Source organism: Marmota marmota, unplaced genomic scaffold (assembly GCF_001458135.2).
Source record: "Marmota marmota marmota unplaced genomic scaffold, marMar, whole genome shotgun sequence".
NCBI lineage: Eukaryota > Metazoa > Chordata > Mammalia > Rodentia > Sciuridae > Marmota > Marmota marmota.
The window spans coordinates 47,250,238-47,264,401 of NW_025999842.1; the positions used below are offsets into that span (position 1 = coordinate 47,250,238).

Consider the following 14,164-nt stretch of genomic DNA (forward strand, 5'->3'; position numbering starts at 1 on the left):
TCTTTTTTTTTTTTTTTTTTTTTTTTTTGAGGGAAGGAGGGTAGTACAGGAAGCAATGGAGGGTCAGTATTAACTGCCAGGACCACTTCCTCCTACCATTGCTGTCTTCCTCTGCACTTGTATCCACGACTCCCAAGCTCCACATGGTTCACAATAGCGTAGGGTGTGTGGAGCAGAGGATTGCTACAGGGATAGCTGATAGCAGGTATTTGTAAGTAAGGTCAACTTTAATTTTAGGAAACACAACAAGGGCTTTATATATTGTAAATCCCAAATATGCAGGGTTGAGTTAGAGCAATGCTTCCTGAAAGGAACTAAAAATGTTTTATTCTTTTGTTTAAAACAATATATAGACAGTCATTACCAACACCATCCCCCAATACACATGTTGGACATAAAAGGTGAAAAGCCTAAGGAAATACGGAGGGAAAACATACCGAGGCCACATCGAGAGACTTGGACAAAGCCCTAGATCTGTAGTCTTTGCTCCTGGCTCAGCCATGATGGGCCTTAGACTTCCTATCATCTGTGGCACTTTGAAAGGCTTCTTAGCCATAATTCATCTATTTTAATCACTAAACCTCTGGTGGACTGCACTCCAGGGAAGAACCCAAGGCTGTGACATCAGTGTTCACAGCAGCCTTCCCAACCACCTGCTAATTCCTTCAGCATCAAACAAACACTGCTTGTTCACACACAGGACTCTGCCAGGCACTTTAGGAACTATTGACATTCAAAACATGCTCCCTAGTTTGAAGACTTCATAAACCATCAGTTCATCAGGTTTGTGCTTTAAAACTATATTTTGCAGGTGTGTTGATCTGGCTAGTGGCTATTACTGTTCCTAGCAACCCAAAGGAACAAACAAAAAAAAACACAAGATAGGGTGGCTGATTAATAATTTAATTAACTTGCATAAAGCCCTGAGAACATATCTGCTGCTGAGTAAACACTTAGATATTTGCTATTGACATTATTATTAAAATAATACTTATAGGCAAATTCTTTCTTTTTGAAAAATATGTAAAATATTTAATTTTCAGTGTGGTTGATTGAATTCTTCCATGAAATGTGTTCTCGGGTAAAAGTTTTGATGAATCTTTTGTTAAAGTAAATTAAAATGGTGGTGAATAATCTTGAATAACCACCCTAAGTAAATTCAATAGAAAGGTATTTGAATTATCCTTCAAACTTCATGTATTTTTAAGATCGCTTTATGAAATGATTCCTTTACTCAAAATCTACTTTGTTGTGATCAATGTTGCATACTAAGAGTCTCTTAATAAACTATCTTAATTATCTAAAAGCATGCAAAGGGGAAATGATTCACACTGTCAAATATCCCTAGTAATGATTCCCCCAACCTCCACAATATGTCCAGGAAATTCTCTATGGAAATTCTATGGAAATCTAGATTATCCAGAAAGTTCACATCTAATAGGGATGTTGTTTATTTTAATGCAGCCGGTGCCTATTATCTGAAGGAGCTTCCTGAAATTTCTGCCCATCAGTGGTTGTACATACACCCTAAATATCACATCCACTATCTTGCTATGTTGTGTCATTTACTATTCTAAGAGGAAATAGGGGGAAATCAATTTGATGCTATAATCAGAGATTGTTACAACCAAATAAGAATACCTGATAAGGGCACTTCAAGAAAGGAAACATTTTAAGAATGTCCTTCAGAGGTGTTCTGCTGCCAATCATCTTTCTTCTTACTTCCAAGGTCTGGTTCATCCTCTTGTCAATTTCTGTCCAGTCCTTTTCTGTTTTCATATATTCTTGCTGAAACCAGTTAATATGTTCATCTACTTCAGAATCTAAACAAACAGATTCTTCCTGCAAAATATTTTCAAAATATCAATGAATCTCATATTTCAAGTGGCAGTTTGATATATCATGAAAACCTGAATTACAGACTGTTATTGCATGCCTTAATTATGTACTCCTAAAGGGAGCATGGCCATGTGTAATTATACTTGACCTTGACCTTGGGTAACCAAGGGAGAGTTTTAATGAAAGCAAATTAGCTCATTAGTTACTTACCATGGAATTATAATCTGAGCTCTTGACAGACCTAAAAGTTTCTTTAATTTCTATTTACCCATTTATATGGAAATCTAGATTATCCAGAAAGTTCACATCTAACAGGGATGTTGTTTATTTTAATGCATTTAAATTTTAGAAGACAAAATGTTACGAAGAAATTTTAAAAACTGGTTTTTAAATTAAGGGTGTGCTATTGCTATTGCTTGTCTTTTTATTTTTAAATGACTTTTTGTAGCTGCAGAATTAGGCCATAAAATCCAAATTGAATAATATCAGCAGATTTTTTTTGTGTGTTGCTAAGTAATCAAACTATGTTTACGCTATAATGTGTACACTGAGTGTGGTATGAACAGTAAGAAATACCTCACATATTCTTTTTGAAAATATAAGACAATCAGCTTTGAGGAAACTAGAAGAAAATCTTTTTAGAAAAATTAGTTGAGAGCAACTTGGCTGAACTGAACTTGAATGCAAGTCGACCAACTCCAAGCTGACAAGAATGTGAACAGTTGTTACCTGTAAATAAATGATGAAAAGATGAGAAAGAGACTAAAATGCTTTTACATCAAAACTTTTAACAGCACATTGGGAAAATGGCAGATAGATCTAATTTCTTTGAAGTTAGGATGACTAGCAAGACATAGACCAAGAGAACAAATTCTAAGAAAATATGATTTATCAGAACAGATGAAAATGAAATTCCTACAATCTTACATGAATTTAATTAGAAGATAAAAGTTTTTTTCACAAGGAAAATCCCAATGCCTAAAGGTTCTACAGATAAATTCTACTTAACTTTGGAAACAGAGTGTTCCAAATTTATGCAGATTATTTCAGGGAATCAAGAAAGGGAAAAAGAGAGAGGGGAATGGAGAAAATAAAATGTTTTCCAACCCATTCCACTGATGCTTTTTTATTTTGGTGATGGGGATCAAACCCAGGGCCTCACGCCTGCTAGGCAAGCACTCTACTACAGAGCTACACCCCAGACCCTCTGCAAACCATTCTATAAAACCACAGTGATGTTGATCTTCAAGGTCAAAGAACAGTATGAGAGGAAAAGTACAGGTCATTCTCATTTATAAGTGAAGTTATAAATACAGGAACAACTAACTTGGTTTTATCCCTGAAATGCAATGTTGGTTTTGAGATAGGATAGAATAGCGTAGGTAGAAAGGAGACAAAAGGTGATAAAAAGAAGAAAGCTCTGTACTTGAGTTCCTCGTGCTTTTCCTCCCCAACTCAGTTCTCTGTCCCAGGCCTGTCACTCCCAAGTTTCTGGGAAATCTATACATCTGTATTCACAGTCTTAAATTTACTAGAAAATAACTTATGAAAATTGCCCTTTACACTGTTAATTAACCCACTGATGCATGCATTTTTAGAACAAGTTGAAGAAAGGGAGAGATGAACCTATAATATAGGGAACTTTCCCAGTGTTAATCTGTTAATCAGATAATGCAAAAGACATCAACCTAAGGATCCTGAAAACAGCCAGATCACTGTAAATGGTCTTGTGATCACCAGCCTGATGTCATCCCCACAAACCTTCTCATGCCCACTCCTCACCAAGTTTCAAAGAGAAGCCTGAGATCCCTAAAAGGACTTCTTCTTAAGAAGAAGGACTTTCTCCCTTGAATGTGTACTTTCTGCTTTTCTTATATAGATCTCTGTGTGCCTCTATATCTGAAGCATGCTGAAATTCTTTCCCACCATGCATGTCAAGAATCCTGGTGCCTGGAGTTGAGGTTCTTCTCTAGGACCTCCTCTTTCTGGCCCCCATGACAATTCAACACCAGTAAGAGCACTATATTAAACTAAAGAAAAATATGATTGTTTTACCCATTACATTTCACATGCTATCATTCTGCAATGTCAATTTAGGGACTAATGTTATAGAAGAGTTGGGGACAGAAAAGAAGTAGGTTTTGAGAAATATAGTATATTAACAGCTGTGTGATTTTACTTGGATTATCTAAATATGTTTAAACATTATATATCATATTAGCCAATAAGATGAAAAGAAGAGGCATCTTATAAAATTCAACATCCTTTTTTAATTAAAAAAAATTTGTCAAGATAAAAAGAAAATTCTAAAACTGATAAAGTTATCTACCTAAAACCTAGATCTAACCTAATTGTTTTTGCAGGGGAGGGGGACTACCAGGGATTGAACTAGGGGCACTCGACCATTGAGCCACATCCCCAACCCTATTTTGTATTTTATTTCAAGACAGAGACTCACTGAGTTGCTTAGTGCCTCACAGTTGCTGAGGCTGGCTTTGAACTGGAGATTCTCCTGTCTCAGCTTCCCAAGCCGCTGGTATTATTACAGGCATGTGCCACTGTGCCCAGCCTAACATAATTTTTGATGGCGAAATTTTAAAAGGATTCTCTTAGAATCAGAAACAAGACAAAGTTGCTCTCCTACATTCTTATTCAACCTTATGATATGAGTATGTCAGAGTAATAAAAGAAAAAATAAATGTAAGGTGTAAAATTTGGAAAAGATAGAACAAAAATTGTCATCATTCAGAGATTATGTGATTGGGACTAGTGCTATAGCTCAGTGGTAGAGCATTTGCCTGTCGTGACTGAGGCCCTGTATTCATTCCCCAGCACCACAAAGAGAGGGAGGGATGATGTGGTAGTTTAAGATAAAACTCAAAATAATGCACGCTTAATTTATTATAACTGAGAGTTCTCCAGAGTCATGGAATACAAATATAGAAACAAACAAAATGTGATTTTTTCACAATTACAAAAAACACCTATAAGGTACCTAGAAATAAAAAAATAAATGATGTGTGAGACCTTTATGAAGAAAATTTCAAAATCATTAGAAAATATTAATCAGATCTAAATAAAAGGATAGGTCTACCATGTTCACAGAAAGCAGCAATATCATAAAGAAATCACTGTTTTCCAAATGGAGCTATAGATTGAACAAACTCTAGTTTCACTATCAAAAACCAAAAAAATTTTAAGAACCTCATAAACTGATCCTAAAATTTATATGAAAGATTTGAAAGCTCAAGAGTAATCAAGACACTTCTAAAGAAGAATAAGGCAGTGATGGGAAGGTATCAAGACATTTTACAGCTATGCAGGTAAGGAAAGCTGGTATTCCTGTAGGGATAGATAATTAATAGTGCAACATGGCAGAGCTTCTGACTGAGCCAGGGAGACAACAAAGATGGCATCACTAACCCCTGAGGAAAAGAGGAACTATTTTATAAAAAGTGCAAGGAATGTTTTTATCCACGAGAGGAAAAGCTTCTTCATGGTTTAAGAACTTCAATGATAAGCAAAACTTGGGGGAAAAAAAAGAAGAAAGAAAGAGAGAGAGAGAGAGAGAGAGAGAGAGAGAGAGAGAGAGAGAAAGAAAGAAAGAAAGAAAGAAAGAAAGAAAGAAAGAAAGAAAGAAAGAAAGAAAGAAAGAAAGAAAGAAAGAAAGAAAGAAAGAAAGAAAGAAAATTTAAGAATGTGTCTTATCAGTTCAGGAAAGGATTTCCTAAAAACAAGAATCAACAGGAGAAATGATTGACAGATCTAACTACATTAAAACAATAAACTTATCTTTGTCAATTACAATTAAGATAATTGGCAAAGTAGTAAACTACAGAATTTATAAAAGATTCTTACAAATAAATAGAAAGAAGGGAAATTTCATGGGCCAAAAATATAAAAAAAGGAGAAAACAAATATTTCATAAATTTAGAAAAAGATGATCGATTCATCCATAATAAAAATGAAAATCAGAACCAAATAGGATAGCATTTTATTCGAAACTGGTTGGGGCAGGGAAAGAAATCTGATCATAACTAATGCTTCTCAGGAGTCTTAAATGGCCATAATCATCTGAGGACAATTTGGCCTTGTCTTACAAAGTTGAATATTTGCTCACTTATGTGAGCAAGCACTTCCACTCCTAAGTACAAAAAGCTTGCACAAATGCATCAAGGCACATACTGCAGCAGCATGATCCATAACAGCCCAAACTGGATTGAATCAAATGTTGGTAGACAGGAAAACGGCCACAGAAACCGTGGTTCCCTGTCACAGCAGATTATTAAGCCGAAGGGGAAATGAATAAACTCAGTTTAACTTAATAGCTTGGATGAATCTCAAATGCATTACATTGAAAAAAAGCAAGTCATCAAACCTAACATGTGGTTTTCATATCTATTAGTAAACCTCAAATGTAAGCCACACTCAAAGTGTGAATTCATGCATAGGTGACAAAATTATTTATTTAAAAAGTGGATGAATGATAAAACTCAGAGCAGTGACCACTTCTAGAGGCCAGTGATGTTGGAAAGGTAAGTGGTGAAGAAGGGGAGGGAATACAGACTCACACAATGGTACATACAGTCAGTAACCCAAATCCCAGTGTTCATTTTGTCTCATAAATTACATATATGCCACACATTATCAATTACTCTGTATATTTCAAATGCATATAATATTAGTTTTTAAACACGAAAAAAATATTCTATTTGTTAAAAAAATAAAAGAAACAATAAAAACTTTATATAAATAGTTTACCACTATGAAGTTAATGGAAATTCTGTAATTGCTACATTGACATTTACTACATGTGACATGTACTGCTTCCCTGTACCCCCATCTCATCATGAAACTAAAGTTGTTGGGGAGTTTCTGCCTGATCAGACCTCTGGGATTAACACAATGTTCCTGGGTTGTATTACAGATTAAGAGCCCTTCATTATCAGAAGATTGTATCAGAATTCAAAATTCTCAAAATTCTCATTCTTCTAATGATTCATATATTATTAGATATATTATTAATGATTTATATATTACTAGAGCTAAAGGAATTTAGCAATTGATTTGCTCATGCTCTCCCTTTACTCTGAACACATTCAGATCCTTAAAGGGGAAGTGAGCTTCCCAGACACAGAGATAACCAGTGATAGGGGTTCCTGAGTGTGGTCATGCTTCTCCAGAATGAAGCCTTGTTCTGAAGACTGATTTCCTTAATAGTGCATATGGAGGTGGGAGAAGCAGTGGATGATCAATGTCTGAGTCTTCCAGAATTGCAGCTGCAAGAGTTGACTTTGCAACCTGTATACAGGGTAAAAATGGGAGTTCATAATCCACTTGAATCAAATGTATGAAATATGATATGTCAAGAGCTTTGTAATGTTTTGAACAACTAATTAAAAAAACAGCAAAAAAAAAAAAAAAGAGTTGACTTTGATGTATCTGTCACTAAAGTATTGGGAGACATGCTCAAGAAAGGACAAAGGCATGAGGCAGGGAAGGGATCACTCCTGACCAAAGAAAACGTGGAAGAGAAGTGCAGGAGTCATCAGTGGGATTTATGATTTCAAAGGAAATCAGCATAAATTAATTAGAATATGAACTTCAGTTGCATCCTGACAAAGAGGATCCTCCGTTATCACACCAGTAACATGGAAGGATCTCTACTCCAACGTCACTGTGACCTATGGCTCCCAGCATTGCTTAGAATAGCAGAGCTCAGCTCTAGGCGATTCTGAGTCTTAAGTTGACAGCTGGAACACAAATAAAGAGACAGCTATTCCTAAGGTAGATTTCTACAGAAGATGGAGACTACTTTTGAAACACTAAGACACAGCAGGGTGAAAGATGTAGTTATACCTTTTTTCCCCCCAGAAATGAATAAAAACACAGACTGACTTTTATAAAAAAAAAAATAAACACAATTTTGTTCTACATTCTATAATCTAAATAAATTAACAAAGTATCTTGATATGAAAATTTAATAATTCATATGTAAAAATCTACTTTAAAAGTCCTGCATCCAAAGACATCTGGAGTCTATAATTTCTGAACATCATTGGCAAATAATTGGTCATGTTTCCTGATAACTATGATGTTCTTTATAGTATGTTCTCTTTCTTATTCTCTTAATTCTCCCAAGCTTGTGTGTATCTGAGCCATCCAGTATGGCAGCCACTAGCCACAGGTGGCTTCTGACCAATCTAAACATAGCTGGTCCAATTTGAGATGTGTGCTGGAAACAGTGGATTTCAAAGATTTAATATGCAAAAGGATAATGTAAAAAAAAACAATAATTTTTATAATGATTTTATGTTGAAATGATAATATTGTAGGTATACTGAGTTAAGTAAAATATATTATTGAGATTAATTCCATCTGCTTCTTTTACTTTACTTAATGCGAAGACTAGAAAATTAAAAATTACATATGTGGTTTGTATTGCATTTCTGTTTGGATACTAGGGCTTTCCTCATAGCAAATTCCAGTTGTCCCCGTCTTCAATTTTGTTGTTGTCAAGTAGACTTTGGAAATGATGCTTCCCCTGTGGAACCTGCACAGTGTCTCAGTTTAACACACAAGCATGTGTCTCAGCCAGTCAGCAGGCAAAGTTCCCTCCACACAATCTTGCCTGTGTTTCTCAGTGCACAGCTGATTCACAGAGCTTTGCAATATTAGTAAATTTGGTGCTCACTGATGGCCCTAATTACATTCTATCCAGAACATAATAAACTGTCAAAATTTTTCTTCAGTTTCTGCTGTCTCGCTCTGTTCTGAACCATGAGAGAAACATCTGTGGGAAAGGCTATAAAAATAATTAGTATTTACATAATAAATCATTGTGGGCCAGTTGTATAAAGAAAGGAACAGTAAATGCCATAAGCAAAATCTACAGGAACTTGGTTTTTGGTAGATGTTCTTAGCATTTGACCATCTAGGCAGTTTTTGTACAATATTTAATTCTGTTTTATTTCTAAACCAAAGAAAGTAACTCAAAACACTACTTCATAGCTTTCAAAGGCCTGGGGTACATATATACTGAACAAGTAGGAAAAGAGAATGTTTTAAAGAGAGAAATGAGTGATAAACTTAGTGTTAGTAATTGAACATCTGGTTGTTAGTTGGTTTACTTATTTATTTAGTAATTATTTGAAAAGATTTGGAATACAAGGACACCCTAAAAACATTTATTAAATCCCTGTCACTGTCCTACACATCATGTAAGTTAAGAAAAAAAAAAGGGAGACCCAAATTGACCTCTCCAAAGAAACTGCCATAATATTCCAGCGTGTGTTTGATCGGATGCATCACATAAAAATGGGGCAAAATATTAGTTTGTTTGTGCCATGTTTCAGACTCTCAGAAATGTCTTTAAAACTGAGGCCACAATGAAAATTATCTATTCCTAGATTGAAGACCTGGGGAAAGAATCTCCCAGGAAGAAAAAATAAAAACTGGGTGTTTTTCCATAAAGAAAAGTAATTTTTCCCTAAGTTTTATACATTTTTACTACAACCCGTATTGTACTTCTCATAGATCTCTCACCCTACCCAAAATGCAAGAACTCAGACCCTGAGTTTACTGGAGAAGATGCCATGGTCAGCAACATCCTCAAGAACATCTCCATCACATCATGAAGCTGCACAGGGACAGAAGAATCACAGAGAAGGACCCAAAGCCAGACGACCATGGTTGGAATCCCTGGTGGCACTCGGGTTGGGCAAGACCATGCTGCTGTCCCTTATGGCCCCCAGGCCTTAGAAAAACAAATGTTCATTGTTCACACAAAGTATCCATCTTGAGGCTCTGCTCCTCCTCCTCCTAACCCATGAACATAGCTCTATCATCTGAAATGTTGTCAATGATCTCTAAAAGAGAAAGTGGGGTACTGGGGCCTTGCATACTAGGTCTGCAATGTGCATGTAACTCCTGCTCACATTTCATTGCTCAAAGCCAGTCTTGTGGCCAAGTCTAACTTCAAAGGAGTGGAGAATCACAATCCTGCTGCTTGTCCAGAGCAAAAGACCTGGCTAACTTGTTGAGCAGCAGTAGCATCCACGGTCATCTGGATTTCTCATTATGTAATATAGCTTTCCTTATAGGTTTAACCAGTTTGAGACAAAGTTTTCTGTTATTCCCAGCCCCAACCATATTAATTGAGACACCAGAACATACAATTCCCAAATTAAAAAACAAACAAACAAACAAACAAAACAGCTTTCCGGCAAAACCATCCTTCAAAAGTGAAGAAGAAATTAAGACACTCTGAGATAGATAAAAACTGAGAAACTGGGTCAGAAGCAGACCTGCCTTGCCAGAAATGCTGAATGTGGTCCTTCAGCTGAAATGAAAGAACAGTAACTCAAATTCACATGAGAAAATAAAGGGCATTGGAAACAATCATTTCATAAGGTAAAGGTCAGAGACAGTACAGAGCATTTGAGACAGTGTAAATGTATTATGTGTTTGTATTTCTTTCTTTGGTCCTATTTAAAAGCCAATTTCATGAAATAATAATTACAAACCTGCGTTGAGGGGCCTGCAATTTCTAAAATGCAATTTGTATGACAGTAACAGCACAAAAGGCTGGAGACAGTGATATAGAAGCAAATTTTTATAAGCTACTATAATTAAATTGGTATTAGTCCAAACTAGATTGTTACAAACTTAGATGTCAATTATTGCTCCCAGGATAACTGCTAAAATAATAATTCAAAAAATACAATGAAAGACAAATAACAAGGGTAATTAACCTGGTACATGAAAAAAATACATACTTAATGCCAAAGAATGTAGAATGGAGTAATAAAAGAAAGAGAAGAACATAAAAATAAAACCTCAAAATGAGGCAGATTGGATATTAAAATGATCTAATTTGTAGTCTATTTATAAGAGACATACTTCAGATTCAAAGACACAAATAGGTTGAAAGCAAAATGATGGAAAAAGATATACTAGGCAAGCAGTATCCAAAGGAGAAAAGAAACAGCTCTCAAACTCTCAGAGAAAAAAAAAAAAAAAACTTTAAAACACAAAAGTGTTCCTAGAGACAAAAGAAGAAATTTTATAATGGGAAAAGGTTACATCAGGAAGATATACCAACTATACACTTATATACACCTACCAACCAAGCCCTCAAATCAATAAAACTAAAACAGATGGAATTGAAGGAAAAAAGATAGACAATTCAAACATAATAATTGAAGAATCCAATAATAAATACTTTAAAAATGAATCATGAAGAGAACTACTAGGGAGGTGATATTCAAGGAACTAAAAAAAAAAATGAACAACTGCTGTTTCTGGAAAAGGTAACATAAATTTTAGGTCCTTGTTTTACATCATATGAGATTATTATTATTCATCCTGGATATATCATAAAATGAATAATTTAAATGATAACTCAAAAATACAGTGAAATACATCATAAAATGAAGACTTCTTAGAAAATGAAATTTTAAAAAAACAACTGTGAGAAAACATTTGATAACACTAAATTACTGATTTTTAAAAAACAAATCAAATTTAGATTAAACTAACAAAGGTAAAATAATCTATGTAAATAAAGGTCCTGTCCCTAAGATTTGGGAACTGTACTTTCTGAACATCATCAGCAAATAACTGATCATAAACCAACTAGATAACAATTAAAAGTCTCCAAACTCAGACAATTCCACTGAGTTAGAAAAACAAACAAACAAACAAAAAACAGAAAGGGCTGGAAGTAGGGCCCAGTGGTAGCAGTGGTAGAGCATTTGCCTAGCAAGCAGAAGGTCCTACGTTTAATTTCTAACACTGAAAAAATAAAAAAGGAAAGAAAGATAACATAGAAAAAAAGAAGCAAATCTGTAGCTGAAACTTCAAAGTCCTTCCTGTACTGCTCAGGAACACATTTTTCACCAAGCATCCAATTTAGAGTGAATTTACCCCATAAAGACAGAATATTTTCAAAAGAGATGAACAGGTCAACCATGAATTTGAAGAGCTAGGTATCTAAAAAATAAAATCCATTGTGTTTTAGGGAATTTTGGAAGGACCTCTGGCTATTGTCAAATCCAACTTATTTCCTGAGAACAAAAAAGTTTATGATAATAGATTGAGAGTGCTACTGGCTGAAAGGGATTTTTGTGACTAAGAAAAGAACATGCATACATTAGTCAAAAAAAAAAAAAAGATATTAAGGAAGAATTGAAACATTTCAAAAAGTATGTCTACATGTTTATGCTTCAATGTGGCATTTGGTAGAGACCTGAGAGAAAGGTTAAATGAATCCACTGGGTGAAGGAGGAACCAAGACCAAGAAATGAGGAGCATCAAGCTGAGAATAATGTCCACACTCCAAGTTCTGGTGCCCCATGCATATCAGAAACCACCGTCCTAGGGACATCTCCTATTCCAGAGTCAGGACAAAAGGAGCGGAATCCTTCCATCAGGCCCTCTCCATCTCATCACAGCCAATCCTCCACAAGAGTAAGACAGAACACTTCCTGATGCTTCTCACACTGGCAGATGCTCAAAACCTTCTTTTGGTCCACCTATGTGTAGCACCCCTATTCTGGGTTATTTCTTCTGCAAGAAGAAAGATGCTACAAAGAAGTCCTGGGTACTTGTTCATGAGAAGATGACCCGTTGTCTTTCCCCTTATTCTGAAAATGAGAATGAGCCTACCCAGAATGCTCTCCACTGACAGGCTACCCTGATGCAGCATGCCCTCCATGATAATCCAGACCACCCTTAGTGATACTAAGTAATAAACATAAAAGAGTAAAGTGCAAAGTGGAATGGCATAAGAAGAGACTGACAGACCAACGGAATAAGAGAATTGCCAGGACACACCCAGCTCTATTAATAAATAATAAAGGGACACCATAAACCAATGAGAAAATGATGGATTGTTTTGTTATTGGTGTACAGAAAGCAGTTCACTATGTAGAGGTCCCTATTTAATATAAAGATAGATTCCAGATGAATTAAATATTTGAACATGGAAACTAAAATCATACACTTAGAGTAGGAGAGCATCCTTGTGGCTTAGGGCATGGGAAAGACTGCTTCCTACAAAGACTGCTTCCTTTTTCCTGTATTAACAAGAAAAAGATGCCAACCCATTAGAAAATGGGCAGTAGACTTAAAGAGATAATTTTCTATGACAAATTGAAAAGGCTAACACATATGTGAAGAAATGCTGGTTCATTAATTATCCAGAGAAATGCAAATCACAAGAATGAGATTATACTTTATACCTATTAGTCTTGGCAAAGTTTTGTAGGTCAGAAAATGCCAAGGGTTTGTGGAAATACAGGGGTATGTGCTGCTGTGGGAGTGAATCTAGTAAAGGCATTCTGGAGGTAACTGGTCACATTAAGTCTATGCACGCTTTGTGTCCCCATCAGTTCACTTCTGGATGTATAGTCCAAAGTGATAACTCATCACCCCATAACCAGATAAGTATAATGGTATTCTCTGGAGTGCAGTTTGTACTGGGGAATAACAGAACTTGAGGCCAGGAGTACTTCATATTGCTTAGAATCAATGAACTAGAGACTTACAGAGCAACATGAGTGAATCTTAGAAAGAGTTTGGTTTTTAAAAAAGTGAAATAGATGAGCTATAGGATACCATTCACATTAAATCAAATGTATAGATACCTAAGTGACAGTACATCTTTTGGAGCACTGGCAAAGAACCAGACACATATGAAATGTTTAGAATGGTTGTTCACAGCAGAGGTGGAGCGGGAGGAAGGCAGAAAAGAATGGGGATAAAAATTGATAGATAAAGCAAGAGAAAAATCCTAACAGAGGACAGTGATAATGTGCCATGAAGTGAGGAGTTTGATTCACTTAACTTTAATTAACCTGAGATGTTTTACAAAATTTACTACTATATAAAGGAATCTAGTACATTGCTGATCAGCTCCACACAATTCCTGTGAGGTTTTGAAGCCAATGTTTTCATCATTTAAACAAGATAATGTCATCAACTTACAAAATTACTGAAACTAAATCTACTGTTTTGAAAACCGAAATATATCTCTTTATAAATATATAAAGATGTGGATAATAAAAGGCAATTTAGAAAAGGAAACAGATTTATCAATTCACAGGGCTACATATTATTTGGACCTAATTCATTTGTACCTGTTTGCTCACTCATGGTATATTTTCATTGCTCTGTGCTTTTTTTCTATGTTTCAATTTGTTTCCTTTTACACTAAAAGTCAATGCATAAGAAGTGATGGTACAGTTCTGCACTAATTGCACAAGCATATGAGCAGCAACAAGGGGTCTGGGAATGAAAAGGCTCTGCATGTGCATGAGTGTTG

The 14,164-nt window shown here is 35.4% G+C and overlaps 1 protein-coding gene across 4 annotated transcripts in view; it reads right to left on the minus strand.

Annotated features, from left to right (window-relative positions):
• Samd3 (sterile alpha motif domain containing 3) overlaps window positions 1-14,164 on the minus strand; it is a 50,627-nt gene that overhangs the window by 10,255 nt on the left and 26,208 nt on the right. For 3 of the 4 annotated variants that reach the window (XM_048798241.1, XM_048798234.1, XM_048798246.1), the window contains 2 exons: window positions 2,416-2,568; window positions 1,642-1,842 (listed from right to left, as the gene is read on the minus strand). In XM_048798241.1, coding sequence (XP_048654198.1) covers window positions 1,642-1,842; window positions 2,416-2,568 — 354 coding nt within the window. The remainder of the gene's footprint in view (window positions 1-1,641; window positions 1,843-2,415; window positions 2,569-14,164) is intronic. The other variant, XM_015501160.2, reaches the window with a different exon arrangement.